The sequence below is a fragment of the Nyctereutes procyonoides genome, unplaced genomic scaffold (assembly GCF_905146905.1).
Source record: "Nyctereutes procyonoides isolate TBG_1078 unplaced genomic scaffold, NYPRO_anot_genome, whole genome shotgun sequence".
Taxonomy (NCBI): domain Eukaryota; kingdom Metazoa; phylum Chordata; class Mammalia; order Carnivora; family Canidae; genus Nyctereutes; species Nyctereutes procyonoides.
In genome coordinates this window covers 23,522,019-23,541,226 of record NW_026575020.1, presented here as the reverse complement: position 1 = coordinate 23,541,226, position 19,208 = coordinate 23,522,019, and the positions used below count along the sequence as shown (strand labels likewise).

Here is a 19,208-nt window from a genome sequence, read left to right as displayed (position 1 = left end):
TTTTGCAAAGTTACTTCATATAAATTTGTTTTTTTTATAAATTTGATTCAAACATAGATATGAGTGTATCTGGTTTTAAAAAATTCTAATGACTTTGTATTTTTAAAGGTTTTTCCTTGATATAGCATCTGATTGTCCTACAAGTGATACAGTAAATCATAGTCTTTCCTTCATCAGTGATGGCAATGTGCTTGCTTTACATCGTCTACTCTGGAACAATCAAGAGAAAATTGGCCAGTATCTTTCCAGCAACAGGTAGGATTTCCTGGTCATGGAAATTTTGAAAGCTCTTAATTTTAACTTATAAAAATTATTGGTCATGAGTAATGGTTGTGAATAATGCTTTTTTACTTTGCATCTGCTTAGAATAAGAATTATAGTTTGGAAAGAGAAATGTAGAACTCTAGACTCTTTTAAAAAATAAATAGGCAAAGATTGATTCATATTAAATGATCAACAAGCCTGCCTAGGTGCTACAGACTGTTTTTTAATGTTAAGCTGAAAAATCACAAATTAGCCATTTGGGGTTTTTTCTGGTTTGCATCCAACATGAACAACAAGATGTAGAGAAGTTTAAATTTACTAGAAGCTCAAGTGACTCTTGGCATCTGAATCTGAAGAGCAGCTCATTCTTGGGAATTCAATAATTAAAATGTTGTCAGTGTCTGATTCTCATTGTAGTACTATGAAGTATAAGCAAATAAAGCTTTATGTAGAAAACAGTAGGGCAGCCTCTGTGGCACAGCGGTTTAGCGCCGCCTGCAGCCTGGGGTGTGATTCTGGAGGCCTGGGATTGAGTCCCATGTCGGGCTCCCTGCATGGAGCCTGCTTCTCCCTCTGCCTGTGTCTCTGCCCCCCCCCCCCCCCCCCCGCTCTCTGTGTGTCTCTATGAGTAAATAAATAAAAATCTTAAAAAAAAAAAAGAAAACAGTAATTAGGAAGTATTAACTTGGGTATTGTTTTATTAGCTGTTTTTAGTTAAAGTCTTTTGTAGCCTGAATCCCTTGCTGTCCTTTCTAGTTGTGTATGTTTATAAAGGGTCTAAATTCCTGTGCATGAGGAGTTCTCTAACAAATGAGAAATGAGTCCAGAAAATCCTAAATGCTAATGAAAATTATTTGCTCATTCATGAGAGTGGTAGAAGACCATGAATCTAAGACTAACTTATTAGGAGATGGTGGTTTAAGAGAGCATTTTAATCCTTCATGAATTGTTAATGGGTTAAGGTGATGTGGGCATGGCTTATGGGTGCCCTGATGGAGAAAGATTGAAGATGCTTTATCTGCATCACACTAAAATAAACTGTGGAGCCTTTAAATGCAAGCATTCATTTCTCTTATATAATTCACATACATATTCATGTAGTTTGAGGTTACAGGTTGTTTTTTTTTTAAAAATATACATTCCAAACGTACAACAGAGTATAGACCATAATATAACATAGACCCGTATCCATCACCTAGCTTTGACATTAGTTTGCGGATTTCACTTCAGATCTCTATAACATTTTATTTATTTTTGGGAAAAGATATTACTTCCCTCTGTAACTGACTAAACAAGGAAATATGTATGTGTATATATATACACACACACACAACACAGTTTTGTGTGTTTTAAAATTTTACAGAAACTATATATACTGAATATAATCTCTTCACACAGTATTCTGAGATTTATTATTTATTTAACTTATGTCAGTATTTTACTGGATGATTATATCAAAATTTATTTTCACATTTCCTAATTGATATTTGGTTTGTTTTTCACTATTTTAAATAGTGATATAATAAATATCCTTCATATTTGTTTCCTTGTGTATTACCTAAATATGTAATTGCTCGGTTTTGGGCTGCACACAGTGCCAACTTTACTAGATACTGCCATATTACTTTTTAAAATGTACATGCTGATTTACATTTTGATCAGCACTGTGTGAGAATACCACTGTGTACATATCCTCACCCAAGTTCGCATTAGTAAACTTCATACTTTTTGCCGGTTTGACACTTGTGAAATAGTATTTTGTTATTCTTATGTAGTTTTAAATGCTTAATAGTTATTGAAAAATCCATATTTACACTGGTTAAGCAGAGATCTGATATCAGGGACAAATATATTCCATTTTGTAAAGAGTATTTTCTCAAGAAGGATTCTTTTTACCCTGTGAAAAAGTGGATCACAATGTTATTTTTACTTGTTTAATGGTAATGGGTTAAGAATACTAGAAAAAGAATTTTTTTAATGTAAATTTGGTAGTTTGGGAAGTGGTCATGTACACTCAACAACCCTTGAGGTCTTTTTGGTGCTGTTTACAAATCATCAAGAACCACCAGCTGACAGTAAGAAGAAAAGCAACCGGTGATAATCTAAAGCAATGTGTACTGCTAAATGTGAACTGCTACTTTTTTCTAACTAGTTTGCTGTATCTAGGGATCACAAAGCTGTTGGAAGACGACCTTTCGATAAGATGGCAACACTCCTTGCATACCTGGGTCCTCCAGAGCACAAACCTGTGGCAGATACACACTGGTCCAGCCTTAACCTTACCAGTTCAAAGTTTGAGGAATTTATGACTAGGTAAAGTACCATGTTAAAATAATAATTGCTTTCTTTTGGTTGAGGTGCAAGATTTACCACCAGGCCACTTGTTAGGTAGACTTGTATTTCTAATAGGAAAGATGTGCCTAATGACCTCATTTCATATTTTGGGATCCCACTTTTTTTTTTTTACCTTATATATTGTTGACATGTGCTTTGTTTTATATTTGATTTACTTATAAAAATAATAGTATCTTATTGAATGGTAATTTGTCATGTTGCTTTGAGGTAGTTTTGCACTTAATACTTAGAAGGGACAATGGATAATTATAGTTAAAGGAGATGCTATAGGTCAAAGTGAGTGACTGATTTGCCCAAGATTCCACCCTAATTCATAGATCCTGTGGCTAAAGTTCTGAACTCTTTCTGCCACACTGTGACATTTTTCAGAATGCTCCCAAAAGCTAATGCTCTTAACTTCTTTCATATTGAGACTCAGAAAATTCAGTGTATTTCAATATTGCTATAAAATTTCTGTGGACATTTGTTTTGAATCTCACTTAGAAGGATATAGTTTATGGGATCCCTGGGTGGTGCAGCGGTTTGGCACCTGCCTTTGGCCCAGGACGCGATCCTGGAGACCCGGGATCGAGTCCCACGTCGGGCTCCCGGTGCATGGAGCCTGCTTCTCCCTCTGCCTCTCTCTCTCTCTCTCTACCTCTCTCTCTCTCTGTGACTATCATAAATAAATAAAAATTAAAAAAAAAAGGATATAGTTTGTGAGGTAAAAGATCCTCATTGTTAGACATTCACTTTTATGATGTTACAGTGAAGGTAGCGTGCTGAATCCTTGAGTCTTTAAAGTACCTTTCCTCGTACTTCACGCTTACTTAGTGAGTGCTTCATTAGCAATTGTGGATGAAATGTTTTGTTCATAATATGTGCTAGAAACAAATAATAAAGCAGAATGTGACATTCAGAAATTAATTCACATTAGAGATTTGCATATAATTGCCTTGCACTATAAGTGCCTATTATTGATCATATTACATATAGGCCATAGTTGTGTGCATGTGACTCCAACTCTTTGATACCATTAACAGAATGTGTGAATACATGGGGCACCTGGGTGCCTCAGTCAGTTAAGTGGCCAACTCTTAGTTTCAACTCAGGTCATGATCTTGGAATCCTGAGATCAGGGCTGCATATAGGGCCCTATACTCAGCACAGAGTCTGCTTGAGTTTCTCTCTCTTTCCCTCCAACCCTCCCACTTGTGCTGTCACACTCTGTCTCTCTCTCTCTCAAAAAAAAAAAAATGTGTGGGTATATAACAATCTCCTTTCTAGCTTAATTTTTATCTTTAGCTGTATTGTATTCGTTTCCATGTAACATGTTTATTCCTAAGTGATTAGAGAAATATTTTTCACGCAAAATTTTCATATTACCTCATTGAAAATTACATAGTACAAAAATATAAAACTATTTTTTTATTTGACATTACTGAGGAGATCCAAGCCATTTTTCCACTTTTCTAAGAAAATCTATTTATTGCTCCTTACCTAAGACCCTAACTTCCCTTATAAAATAACCTGTGCTTTTGAAGAGTAAATGACCTAATGTGTGAGACACCTAAAACAGTATCTGGTATATAGTGTTTAATGTTAAATGTTATTTTTGTTCTTAGCTCCCACTGATGCTCTTTGAGACTCATTTTTGTTTTAAAGAAATACTTTATACTTTTCTCAGCTATAAAAATAAAAATTGTTGAATTATTCAAAACTGAGAAATCTAAAGAGGAGAGTTAAAAAATTCTCATTTACTCTTCTTAAAGATATTCACCTCTTAGAAATAATGCAGTTGACATCTGACAGATAGCCAGATAGTCATTTATCTATACACATGTGTACCTATTTCTCTTATCAAATGATATGTGGGTTGTTTCCATTAATATTAAACAAATGGTGACCTGGTACCAGCAACATGATGGACTGAGATAATACAACCTATATACAAATATATATATATATATATTTTTTTTTTTAAATATTTTATTTAATTTATTCATGAGAGACACACAGAGAGGCAGAGACATAGAGGGAGAAGCAGGCTCTTTGCAGGGAGCCGGATGGGGGACTCAGTCCCCAACCCAGGATCATGCCCTGAGCTAAAGGCAAATGCTCAACTGTTAAGCCATCCAAGTGTCCCAGGGAACTATATTTTTAAAAACTTTATTTTTGGGATCCCTGGGTGGTGCAGCGGTTTAGCGCCTGCCTTTGGCCCGGGGCGCGATCCTGGAGACCGGGGATCGAATCCCACGTCGGGCTCCCGGTGCATGGAGCCTGCTTCTCCCTCTGCCTGTGTCTCTGCCCCTCTCTCTCTCTCTCTCTCTGTGTGTGACTGTCATAAATAAATAAAAATTTAAAAAATATATTAAAAAAATAAAAACTTTATTTTTTAAAATGCATAGCTAGAAGATAATTTCTGAGTACATTACCAATATATAGTTAGTACAGAGAGATAAAGAAGTGAAAAATAGGAAAGAAGTTACAAGATGCAGATGACAGAATGAGAAGGTCCAACATGTGAAATAGGTGTCTCAGAAATGGAGCTTAGAATAGTGAAGAGGTAATATTTGAAGAGACAACGATGAACATGTCCCAGGGTTGTTGAATGAGATGAATCTTCAAATTAATTACACACACTGAGTGTTCAGCAGAATACATAAAAATCAAATCATGCTTTTTCAGAAATGTTTTAAAATACATACGGGAATTTAATACATGATAAAAAGTGGCTTTCAGAATCAGGGAGACTAGAATGGACTTTTTTTAAGTTTTGGGATTTGCATTCATTCATTCATTCAAGTATAATTAACATATTACATCAGTTTCAGGTGTACAATGTGGTGATTCAGCAAATCTGTACATTACTCAGTGCTTATCACGATAAGTGTACTCTTAATCCTCTTCACCTATTTTCTCCATTCCCCTACCCACCTCTCTTCCAGCAACCAGTTTGCTTTCTATATTTTTTTGTCCTTTTACTGTGTTCATTTGTTTTGTTTCTTAAATTCCACATATCAGTGAAATCATATGGTATTTGTCTTTCTCTGACTTCTTTCCCTCTCTAGTTCTATCTGTGTGGTTCCAAATGGCAAGATTTCATTATTTTTTATGGCTGAGTAATAATACTCCATTCTGTGTCTACACCGGCTCTTTTTTATCCATTCATCTATCAGTGGACGCTTGGGTTGCTTCCATACCTTGGCTATTGTAAATAATAACTAAAATAAACTAGGGGCACATATTATCTTTTCAAATTAGTGGTTATGTTTTCTTTGGGTACCCAGTATTGGAATTATTGTATCATATGGTAATTCTATCTTTAATTTTTTGAGGAACTGCCATATTGTTTTCCACAGTAGCTATACCACTTTGCACTCCCACCAATAGTGCACTAGGGTTCCATTCTCTCCACATCCATGCCAACACTTGTTTCTTGTGCTTTTAATTTAATTTAATTTTATTTTTTTGTGCTTTTAATTTTAGCCATTGAATGGACTTTTAATAGATGGTGTTGGTACTACTGAGTGACCATCTGGAAAAAGATGTTTATACCATTCATGAGGATAAATTCTCATGGAGAAGAAAACATGTACAAAGGAAGGCCTTTTTAATTATTCAAAAATCATAAACCAATAAAAAAAGATTGATATACTGAACTCTTAAAAAACAAATAGATAAAAACCCAGTGGCTTCTAGAAAAAAATACCATGATAAAAAAACATCCTAAGTTAATATTACTGCCCAGTACTTTTCTTAGCCTAGTTTTAAGAACTACTCATTGTGTTTCAAAGAGTAACACCTTGAAATTTTGGGTATTTGTTGTAAAATTACCCTTCAGAAAGTATTTTGCTTTTTAAATATTTTGTCCTTTTATATATTTTATTATAGTTCTAATCATGGGTTTTTAGAAATTCTCAGTGGACAGTATAAAGCCTAATGAGTTACTCTGTTTTTGTTTTTTCTTGCAGGCATCAAGTACATGAAAAAGAAGAGTTCAAGGCTTTGAAAACATTAAGTATTTTCTACCAAGCAGGGACTTCCAAAGCTGGGAATCCTATATTTTATTATGTTGCACGGAGGTAAGAAATACTATGTTTTAGTTTTTCTTAACAGAGTTTAAAAGTAATAACAAAGGTAGACAGCAAGTTTGATTTTTTTTTCCCTTTTGACTATACTGGAATTGAAGACAAGTTTACCTGGAAGAATATAGCCAGATAAATAGCCATCCTGTCCCAAAGTGATGTGTGACATATTAGAAATTGCTTTTCAGGGGACCTGTTTCCTTGGCTTTTCTTTCTTTTTTTTTTTTTTTTAAATTAATTTTTATTGGTGTTCAATTTACCAGCATACAGAATAACACCCTGGCTTTTCTTTCTTATGTCAGTTTTTTTATACTTCCTACAATGGATTAATTACCAAGAATAAAAAATTACAAAGTATCTTTTGTTTTTAGGTGTGTTCTGATTAAATAGTATCTACAACATGACAATCAGGAACATTTCTTTTTAAGCAGAAATAAAACTTTAATAAGAGTCTGTTTCTAAGAACTTTCAGTAATATGCTGTATATGACAACATCAGGGTGATTTAACAATTAATTCAGAGAAGTTGTGGGAAATTTCTGTAAAGGTGGCACAGGTGTCAGCCTGGGAAAAAACATTTTTTCTTCATGGGGTCTTCAGTCCAGGCTAGTTCCTAGAAAACCTTTCTGAAAATGCTGTGAGCTCTTTCTTAACAATAGGTATGAGGCTTGCCTTGCTTTCTCTGCCATTGTCTTCTTTCTTGCCTCCCTACTACCTTCCTTTTGAGAACTTACCTGTGATATTAGTTGGTGAGTTTTACTTCTTCCTGATGATAACATAAATTGGTGGTAGTTGACCCTTAGAGAATATGTGTGGTATTAACAAAGAGAACACTGGTTTTTAGAATTTCAGGACTATGTGTAATCTTAGTTTTGCTATTCAGTAGCTGTAGGAATTAATCTTTCCAAGTTTCCTGAATTTAACATAAATTGAAGAATTATGTCAGTAGACTGAATGGTCATGGGGGCAAAAGATTATCAGTGGGTAGGGAATAAATAGAGGCTGAGAAATAGTGGTGGAGGACTGAAGAAAGGAATGTGGAAGGTGGGAAACGCATTTAATCAAACAATTTATGTAGGGTTAAGACCAAGGAGTCCCAAGCACTGGGTGTTACAGAACTTGAATTTACCCTGAGAGCTTTCCTCTTGAACAACTCTTGAGTAACGTCTCTTCATTGGCCTTGAAAGTCTTCTCTCCAACTTTTATGACAATTCTCATTTCTAAATTGCCTAAAATAATTTTAATTTTCTTTTTCAATTGAGGTGAACCATATTTGTATTTCAACCCCAACTTTTAATGCAACCAGTATATATTGACCCTCCCTATTTTGTCAAAGTAATTAAAAGTGAAGTGTTAGAGAGGCAGATAGATGTGTGTGCTTCTCCCACTTTAAATTCTTGTTAGTTTATAAGTAGCAAGGATTTCTGGAAAACCTCAAAGCTAGATTTTTTTCTTCAGATCAAAAACTGTAAAATTGTGTTCCTTCTCTGCAGATTCTAGAAAAGGCCAAGAAAAGTAGGGTGGGCCGAGGCAGGCAACCTCTGTTGTATTAAATCAGTGAGATTTCCAGGAAACCTGGAAATGGAAACCTAGAACATGTAACTTAAGAGTGCTAAGGATTCTCAATTCTGTTGCTTTATTAGCTGTGTAATTTTAGACAGTCTTGTTATATATCATCATCATCATCTCCTTATTTTTTAAATCTGTTTCTTCTATGCCAAAAGACTTACAAAAACTATCCTGTCTACCTCTCCCATAAAGTGTTTTGAGACTTTTAAGATTCTGTACAGGGGCGCCTCCATGGCTCAGTGAGTTGAGCATCTGCCTTCGCCTCAGGTCATGATCCCAGGGTCCTGGAATCGAGTCCTGAGTTGGACTCCCTGCTCAGTGGGGAGCCTGCTTTTCCCTCCCTCCCTGCCTGCCATTCTTCCTGCTTCTATTCTCTCTCTCTGTCAAATAAATAAAATCTTTAAAAAACAAAAAAAAGTTCTGTACAGAGTATGTTTGGGGTTTTCTTTTCTTTTTTGTTTTTGTTTTAGATAAGACTCTTCCAATTTCAGATTTTCAGTACTTTGAGCTTTTCATTTAGACCTACTGGAGCTTCTCTCAGCCTTCATTTTCACCTGGTGTGAAGTCTTAGCTCCAAGATGATTGAGCACATACTCGCTCAGAGCAGAGAGAGGCCCATTTCCTCCACTGTACAAGTCCAAAAGACGATATAGTAAAGGGCTTATCTCTACACAGCCAGCTTTGTCAAAGAGCACTTGGGTTTGTCTTCTCCTTTGATACTACTTTGTTTCTATGGCTTAGACTACTATGTATTAGTTTTTTTTGACCTGTGGATTCCATTCTCCTTATAGATAGTCCACAGACATTTCAGACTTGAAATGTACAGAATTTAATTCAGTATATATTCAAATCTTCTTCACACTATACTCTCTTTCTCAGTTACATCATTACTCTTTCTCATGCTAGAAACACTAATCATTTTAAATTCTTACTTTTTCTTTTATCCTCCTCATTATCAGTCACCTAGTCTAGATTTTAGCTATGGGATCCTGACCAATCAATTACATTGTTAGGCCTTTGTTATTGCAAAGAAGAGATTCTTCTTTTTTCAGGAAGATAGGCCTCAGGAAAAACATGAATTACACAGCAGAGCCTGCCCAGGTGTAGACAGAACTATGTGGCTATCAGTTCTGGAACCATTTTACAATCTTTGACTCTCTGTTGTTTTTTCATATACAACTCTGTTTCCTACTTTTTCTTTCTGTGTCCTTTCAATTTTAGCCACAGCTATTAACTCTTTCAATACCTCAGCACTGCTTACTTCAAATTTCAAGAAGAGAATGTGGTTCAGCTAAAAAATAACTGTCTGGTGGGCAGCCCTGGTGGCTTAGTGGTTTAGTGCTGCCGTCAGCCCAGGGTGTGATCCTAGAGACCTGGGATCGAGTCCCACATCGGGCTCCCTGCATGGAGCCTGCTTCTCCCTCTGCCTGTGTCTCTGCCTCTTTCTCTCTGTGGGTCTCTCATGAATAAATAAATAAATAAAATCTAAAAAAAAAAGAAAGAAAGAAAGAAAGAAAGAACTGGCAAAACTTTTCATGCTAGGTGCTGGTCAGCCAGTATATTTCTGGCTGCTGCGTAAGTCTAGTACTGCTTCTAGCTGGCCATTATGTGATTCAAAATGACCACCTACTGTGATTCTTTTATCAGGGGTTGTCCTTTGGTATATGTTATAATTTTTGTTTTAAAAACTGGATCTTGGGCAGCCCAGGTGGCCTAGCGGTTTAGCGCTGCCATCGGCCTAGGGTGTGATCCTGGAGACCTGGGATCTCCCTGCATGTAGCCTGCTTCTCCCTTTGCCTATGTCTCTGCCTCTCTCTGTGTGTCTCTCATGAATAAATAAATAAAATCTATTAAAAATAAATAAATAACTGGATCTTAATGGTTTAGTATTTCTTTTAGGCACCTTGAAGATTGCTTTTGAGAGCATTTTTCTCCCACTGCCATTCCTGAGACTCTTATTAGCTTTTACCTGTACTAACGCAACATAATCCTCCTACTTTCTAATCCCCAGATAACTTCTTCCAGGTCATCCTAATACTGCTTCTGGAGGCAATTTCTAGTACAAATCTCCTCTTGTCTCTCTCAGGGACAGGTGTGTTACATAGCACCACTGATTCCTCATATAAAGTCCAGGTTCTGTAGTCACCATGCAGGGTGCTCCATAATTTTGATTAATTTAGTTTATGATCTTTCTCTGCTATTCCCTCTTGTGTTTATGATGGCAAAAAAAATGAAAACAATGTAACTATATTTCAAAAGGGGAACTATTGAGTATATAATGATACCTCTATATTATGGGATACTGTGCAACCTGTGAAGTTTATTTTGCTTGTTACAAGTGACAGAAATGAAATTCAAACTTGTGTAAATGAAAACGGACTCATTTAATACATGTACCTTGGAAGACCAAGAGATGATCTGGCTTCTTGCATGACTGTGGGCAGAGCTTTAAACAGTGTCTTCGGAAAACATTGTCTTCTCTGTCTCTTGACTCCTTTTCCTTTGGGTTGATTTAATTCCTGGGAGGCTCTTCCTGTGGCCAGCAATATTTTATGTTCTCAGCTTACCAACTGAGGGAAAATGATGTCTTTCCCAGCAGGTACTGGGAAAGTTTTACTGCCTGGCTTGAGTCACATGCCAATTCCTGAGGCAATCACTGTGGCAGAGAGATGGAATGTCTTGATTGTCTAGGCCTGAATCATACACTCATCTCTAGAGCTCAGTGGTGAAACCAGTCCTACTTGAATTGCATGAACTGGAAGAGAGGGCACCAGGGGCAGGGTTTCCCAATGAAAAATTGAAGATACCAGGATGAGGAAAAGTGGTTCTGAGCAGGTGAAAGTAACAGACGTCCTCCATTGCAGCTTTATAAAGAGCCAGAAGGAAGGCTGACACTTGTCATATAAGTATGTGTGCACAAGCACATACAGACTGAGCAGTGTGTGGAAATAGACACCGTTAAGCTGTTCACATTGCTTACTTACGAAGTATGATTGGAGGAGGTAGAGGTCAATTATAATATTTGTTATATACCTCTGTATTATTTGACTTGTTGCCAGGAACACAGGTTATTTTTGAAGAAAAATTAAAAGTATAAAAACCTAAAAGTTATAATGAAGAGTTTTCCTCTTAGGAATGTTGTGATACCTGGCAATTGTTTTTGGGGTGGTAGTAGTAATAATAATGGAAACAGCTAACATTTACCATGTGCTTTCTTTGCATCAGGCAAATTGTGCATATGATAGAATTTTTCATTTAACACAGTAACTTTCTGAGGCATTATTATTAACAATGATTAACTTGTGTATAAACTGAAACTTAAGAGAAGTTGTTAGATGTTCTCAGACCTAGCTGTCAGAGTGACTTGGAGAATTAAAACAAGCAAACAACCCCCGGCTTACCATGAGCTACCAAATTGGAACCTCTTGGAGAAGCCTAATCTATATATATTCAACAGGCATCCAAAGTGATTTGTTTGTAGTCAGTTTATTCCTGAGGTTTGGGGATCCCACTGGGTCATGTATTTAACTCATGGTGGCACAGTCTTAAGAATCAGAGCTGGGTTTCAAACCTTAACAACTGTACTATTGATGACATGGTTATTATCAGTGTTAAAATTAGGAATGAGGTTTTTGGGCTAAATCAACATTTGTAGACCAACATGAAACTCTCTAATAGTTATGAGATATATTTCTATAGGGAAGAATTTTGAATTCTAGGCATCTAATTTACAAATGACTTTTTCAAATACCAGACAAAGATTTACTCAGAGCAAGATAATCTTGTCATTGGACCAGCTATTTATGAATTACAATAGTTAGCAGAATTGGGGCACCTGGCTCACTCAGTTGGAAGAGCATGTGACTCTTGATCTTGGGATTGTGAGTTTGAGCCCCAAGATGGGTGTAGAGATTACTTAAATAAGTAAAAAGAAAAACTTAAAAAAAAAAAAACCAACAGAATTCACTTTTTTTTTTTTTACTGTAACATTGTTTTTGATGAAATACGGTGACATAGATAGGTAACATCTTGTGTAGTACTGTAATATTTCCTTATAAGATTAGCACTTGTTGGGGTGTCTGGATGATGTGCAGTTAGTTGAGTAGCTGATTCTTGGTTTTGGCTCAGGTCATGCTTCAGTGTTGTGGGATCAAACTCAGTGTGCAGTGTGCTTCTGTCTCCTCCCTCTGCCCCTCCCACTTGTGCCCTCTCTGTCTCTCTAAATCTTTTTTTTTTCTCTCTCTAAATCTTAAAAAAAAAATAGATTAGCACATATTTGTTTAATAAAAAATAATACAAAAATAGCACACACCAGTCCTCATTACCTATCCCTAATCCCCCCCTCTGTCTGTCACGCGCGCGCGCGCACACACACATACTTTGGTTAAACATCACCGAGATAATTTTTTCTCTGACATTTTTAATGTAAAAATCTGGGTTTTTGTTCAATTTTGCAAATATTTAAAAGGCAAACGTGTGGTATTTTGCTTGTTTTAGCATTTATAAGGAAAGAAATCATTATATTAAGGTGATAATTAAACTTCCACAATTAAAATCTACAACCTTATTAAGCTAGAATAATGATAATATCCTAAGAAGGAGTTGAAAGATACTTGATTTTCTTAGTGTGCTTGTAGTAATTCAGCAGATAGTAATGAACTGGACTAGGAATGCAGACACTTTAAGTCCACTTCAGCTTGAGCATACACAAAACAGCAAACATAGTATAGAAAGAAGAAAGTGAAGGTTGTCCATTGGGTTCACTGCTGTGCTACCACTTTTCATAGTCGTCCCTGTCTTTGGGCTCACTGCTGTTTTCAGAGTCGTCTTGATATTTGAGGTCATCTTTGTATTCAACATTGTTTGAAAATATGAAGTTGTCTTGGATTTTGAGGTTGTCTTGGATGTTGAGGTTATATGGAGATTTGGAGTTATCTTGGAATTCGAGATTGTGTTAGCATTCAAGGTTGTCTTGGAATTTGGGGTTGTCATAGAATGCAGGCTCAACTTGAGATTCAAGTCTGTCACAGACCCTGAAGTTATCAGTGTTGTATTTATCACCGAAGTATTAGTAACAAACAGGAGGAACAGGCTGATGAATAATAGCTTAAACATTGTTTTCCTGTTTCAAAATAATTTTAGAAATTTATTGACACTTTGAACACAAATCTAAGAAGTAGCTTTTTTTTTTTTTAAGAAAAGATTGTATTTATTTGAGATAGAGGGTGACGGGCACTGAGGAGGGCACTTGATGGGATGAGCACTGAGTGTTATACTATATGTTGGCAAATCGAACTTCAATAAAAACAAATTTAAAAAAGAGAGAGAGGGTGGCTCAGTGGTTGAGCACCTGCCTTTGGCTCAGGTGGTGATCCCGGGGTCCTGGGATCAAGTCCCATATCAGGCTTCCCATGGTGAGCCTGCTTCTCCCTCTACCTATGTCTCTGCCTCTCTGTGTCTCTCATGAATAAATAAATAAAATATTTTAAAAATTAAAAAATAATAATAAAAAAATAAAAAAGAGAAAGGGCAGGGGTAAGGGGTTGAGGGAGAGGGAGAAGCAGACTTCCCACTGAGCAGAGAGCCTAACACAAGGCTCCATCCCAGGACCCTGAGATCATGACCTGAGCCAAAGGCAGATGCTTAACGACTGAACTATCCAAGTACCCCAGAACTAGCTTTTTTAAAGAGGGAAAAACTGAAGGAAGCCTCATTTTAGCACTGGAGAAATGCCAGTCTTTGGTTTAACACCTTCATAGTTTTTTGGGTACCTGGGTGGCTTAGTCTATTAAGTGTCTGCTTTTGGCTCAGGTCATGATCCTGGGGTCCTGGGGTTGAGCCCCAAGTTGGGCGCTCTGCTTGGCAAGGAGCCTGCTTCTCCCTGTCCCGCTCCACCTGCTTGTATTCTTTCTCTCAAATAACTAACTAAATAAATTTTTTAAAAAAAATCCACAATTTCATAGTTTTTAGGATAGAGGAAAATTTAGAGTGATCAATATCAATTCCTTCATTGTACAAATGAGTTCAGACAAAGGGCATAACTTGCCTGAGGATGCATATCTAAAAATGACCAGAATTAGAACTTGAGTCTGACTCTTAGTCCAGAATTTTTTTAGTAGACATGGAGTGTAAAAGCATAATATAGATGTAGACCAAAAGTTTAATAGTAAACCATTTTTACAGTAAGGCTAAATTTCTCTTACCTTACATTCAAATCTAATGGGTTGCCACTTTTGAAATAATGCAGTTAGCTCATGTTGGTCATGGTTAAATAGCCTTTTACTTTTGTTAAACTTAAAGCTGAAACTTTAATTTTGGAAATCCTATATATCCTAAAAGTTACATTTGATTCTAATATATAATTCAGAAAAATTTCAAATTGATATTACCTTTTGATGTTTTTTCTTTGAGGATTAAGAATTCAGGCTTTCTCCAGGGTCTTGTAGGGACTCTAATTTCTTACTGTATGCTATTTAAATATAATTAGTAAGGAAGTCACATGTTCTGAACTTGACCTGCTGTTTGCTCTTTGAAAATATCCTGTTGGGTGTTTTCCAAACAACTAGTATAAACAGACCTTGGCAGAGATCAAGGAATCAGATAAAGTCTTTCTGAAACCGACTTGCTTATATAAAGAACCCAGGGAATATATCCATTTATCTATATATTCATTAGTTAGTTTCTTCACTCGATTGACTAACTAGAGGAATATATTATTTTGCCTGCTATGATTATCATGACTTAAAGTCAAGTACAGTAGAGATAGATGTCTTTATTTTTCTTAAAGCATCTTGTGTACATGTTTATAGGTGGTTTCTGACCATAGTTATTTTGAAGTATTAAAAATAATTTAGGAAGAAGAATAGGTTGCATATGAAAGTGATACTGTCATACTGCATTAAAAAAGCTTTTTTTTATTTTTTTTTTAAGTATGCTTCACACCAGGGTGGGGCTTGAAATCATGACCCTGAGATCAATAGTCACAGGCTGTATGGACTGGGCCAGCCCGGTGCCCCAACAAAGGGTTTTTTTTGTTTAAGGTTTTCTAAGATTTATTTATTTATTTTAAAGAGAAAGAGAATGAGAAAAAGAGAGTGTTAAGCAGACTCCCTGCTGATCTCAGAGCCCTATGTGGGGCTCAGTCCCACCATTCTGTGATCACACTTGTGCCAAAATCAAGAAATAGTTGTCCAACTGATTGAACTACCCAGGTGCCTTTCCCAACAAAAATTTTTTTAAATACATCAAACACCCACATTGAAGCACATTTAAGTATATTCTTTAAAGGAATTTTGTCTTTTTTTTTTTTTAATTTTGTCTTTCGATTACTTCTTTTCCTTAATAACTAGCATGCAGGGAAGTTCAGTTGTATTGTGCTAATGTTTTCATCACATTGGCCAGCAGTCTTTAAAAATTGCAGGCTGTGAACCGTGGTGTTGACATACAAGGAAATTGCTACATAAATGGCAGAAGTACAAGTCAGTACATGTTCCTCACTTGTTTTACGTTGCCATAAAGATTTATTTTTCTCCTGAATGAATAGAACCAGTGCTTGCTACATCTTATTTATATGGTACATGCAATAGAGTACCTCACTTCACTCGAGGTTAGCATGATTAGACTTAGAAGTCAACATAAAAAGCCTCTTAGCAACTGGAGTAGAAATTTATAAATCAGAGTACTCACATAATGCACAGATAATTCCTTAGTGATGCTTCAGACACCTGAATCTCAACTTATTTAAAATTTAAAAATTAGGGGATCCCTGGATGGCTCAGTGGTTTAAGCGCCTGCCTTTGGCCCAGGGCTTGATTCTGAAGTCCTGGGATCGAGTCCCACATCAGGCTCCCTGCATGGTAAAATCTTAAAAAAAATTTAAAATTCCAAAATTCCCCTCACCTATTTTTAAACCCAGGTTCTTCTCCTAATCTCTTTCTCAGTTAATTCTATCATTACCTAGCTAAATGGCTGTCCAACCTTGGACTCCTCACTATCTTCTTTTTGTTATTAATCTTAAGCTGCCCAGGCCTCGTGATGATAATTAAGTAAAATTTAAAACTCTGAACTCCCTAGCACTCAGATGCTCCTAAACAAAAATCATTTGCCATTCATTATTTAGCCCTTTAAACACCTCCAGTCTCTGTGCAGCCTTCCCTGTATGCTCAAAGTACATCTTCTCTTTCAAAATTTTGTGCTTATTCTAAATCTGATTCCAGTATCTTTTATGTGAGCCTTCCATAATTCTACACTTCAGAATCAGTCATTTTAAGACTTCATACTTTTAGAGTACTGGTCAAGTCTGCTTTTTACTCTAGATGTTTCCTAATCTTTCTTCCACCATATTCTGGCATTTCATGGTTCAGGTATTACCTCTAACTATCTATATCCCCTTTACCTGCTAGCACAATGAGTGCTGGTACAGAATAGGACAAAATAAACATTGGAATTTATGGCAATATCTCCTATTTCTTCATGTCCAAGGGCTGATATCATTAATGATATCGAAAGTAATAAGAGCCAGTTGGTCATTTGCAGTTTTCCCAAGTGTAAGGTTGCCAGTCACAGGTCTCAGTTGAAGTCCCATCTCTATTTGAGAGCTTTCTTCATTTGTATATGAATCATAATGCACATTCATAATTGCTTACCTGCAATTCTGAGATCCAAAATCCTCAGAAAACGTAAAGTTTTGCCCAAAAAAGTTTGGTACCAAAACTTACTTGGTAGAAATAACTAACCTGCATTGGTGTGAAGCTTTTCATTATTGTTATTAGTACTATCTATATTTGTCCCAGTTTGTGCGGATGTTACAGAAGATATGATACAACTAGTACTTATATTTATGTTTCTCCTGTTCCTTCCAGGCACATTACTGTACCACTCCAAGCATCTTTTCAGTTAGGTGGTACTGTGTGACTGTGTCCCGGGCAGCAAAATGTAGATTCCCCTGGTGTAAGTCCCTTCCAGACCTCACCACTCTCCATCTTGTTCTTTTCTGTCAGCACCCTCTAGAAACAGAGGGTTGACAAGGGGGTCTTAGACAGTGTTGAACTACTGGATGACCTGATACAAGTAAGAAATAAACTTTTGTTGTATTTTGTCAAGGGTTATTTCAACATTGTGGCATTGTAGGAGTTGATGCTGACTCCTACAACTGTGCTGGATAACTTGCCTTTGCCTCTCCAGCATGGTTCCCTCTACTTCTCCACTCTGTTGTTCCCTGAGAGCTGACCTCTGTGGAAGATAGCATGCAGCTTCTCTCCTCATTCACTTTCATTTGGCCTATGGGAAATAATGTATTCTTTTGGCTTGCTTCCTGAAAGGTCACTGTGGATTGACTGCATCCCTCCATGAAGATAGCAGTTTTTGCCGAGCAGCCCTGTGTATGTCTGGTGTCTGGTAACTGCTCCCTGCTCTCCTCCTTCAGGTCTACAATCTCACTGTCTTTTATAGTTTTCCTAGAGCTCTTAGGGTAAACCCTTCTCTCTCCTTTATATGTGTTCTCTAATATCCATCCCAGCTTGTGTGCCACCTGTTTCCTGCTGGAACCCAAACTATCACAAACATTATATGCACTGTATTGTCTTCCTAAAAACCTGAACAGTTCTAAATTCTGAACTCTTTCTTGTCCCAGGGGTTTCAGAGGAGGGATTGTGGGATCTGTGCCAAGTTCATAGATGTATTGTACTAATTGTGGTATTCAAATGGTATTCAGTACAGTGCCCAGCATATAGTAAGCATTGGGTAAATAGTAGCCAGGATTGACATAAGAATAGCAACTGTGTTGTTAATTTTTTATCTGGGAAATCTAAATTTCTTGTATTTAATATTGGAACTTTGGAACTAGCAAGCAATTATAAGAGCAGTATCTTCCTTTACATACTTATATTACCTTGAATTGGCCTCCCCCCTCCCCCACTTTTTTGGTTTCTAGAACTTTCTACCTTCACATATTATTTCAAAACTCATAAAAAATGGAGAAAGTGGTCTTATTTATAAAATCATCTTAGTACTCATAGATTTTATGTTATGTAGCAATTTCTTGAGAATTTCAAGTTGCTATTTATTTATTTAGTTAGTTTTTAAAAGATTTTATTTATTCATGAGAGCCACAGAGACAGAGAGAGAGGCAGAGACACAAGTAGAGGGAGAAGCAGGCTCCATGCAGGGAGCCCGACGTGGGACTCTATCCTGGGTCTCCAGGATCATGCCCTGGGCTGAAGGTGGCGCTAAACCACTGAGCCACCCGGGCTGACCTCAAGTTGCAGTTTTAATGTTACTCTAGAAACAGGCCCTATCTTTCTGTAACTTTTCTCTTTGGTTTTTGTCTCATGAATAGGACACTTCAATGTTTTCTTGAGTAGCAGTTACACTGTTGGCAGTGGAAACGCTTTTTGCTTTTTAAAAGATAATCCTCTGTAATATGCCATGTGTGCTTATTGCACCTATGCCTCATATCTATTGAACTTTTAAACTTTGAAAGTTATGTATGTTTGGCTAGTTCTGAAAGCATTTAGGGTTTTCAGGATTGACATCTTTACCATGCTACTAATGGGCTTTTACCTGTATTTAAAAGTAGAACATTTAAAACATTTCAGGGGTGTGTAGCACAAGTGGCTTTCATTGTAGACAATTACTTGTAAAGAAACTATTTGGGGTACCTGAGTGGCTTGGTCAGTTGGGTGTCTGCCTTCATCTCAGGTCATGATCCCAGAGTCCTAGGATCGAACCCCACATCAGTCTCCCTGCTCAGCAGAGAGCCTGCTTCTCCCCCTCTCCTTCTGTTGCTCCCCCTGCTTGTGCTCTCTTGCTTGCTGTCTCTGTCAAATAAATCTTAAAAAATAAAAAACTATTTGTAAGCTTCCTGAGAAAGTGGATATGCAAATATACATAAGCAGGCTGTTGTTATGTTAGACTGAAATGTGATGCCTTTTAGAATTGTAGTTAGCACTTTTCT

At 36.7% G+C, this 19,208-nt stretch overlaps 1 protein-coding gene across 5 annotated transcripts in view; it reads left to right on the top strand.

The window, feature by feature from the left end:
• Positions 1 to 19,208, top strand: part of NF1 (neurofibromin 1) — a 266,110-nt gene that overhangs the window by 155,760 nt on the left and 91,142 nt on the right. For all 5 annotated transcript variants that reach the window (XM_055317047.1, XM_055317054.1, XM_055317038.1 and 2 more), the window contains 3 exons: positions 109 to 255; positions 2,431 to 2,577; positions 6,573 to 6,683. In XM_055317047.1, coding sequence (XP_055173022.1) covers positions 109 to 255; positions 2,431 to 2,577; positions 6,573 to 6,683 — 405 coding nt within the window. The remainder of the gene's footprint in view (positions 1 to 108; positions 256 to 2,430; positions 2,578 to 6,572; positions 6,684 to 19,208) is intronic.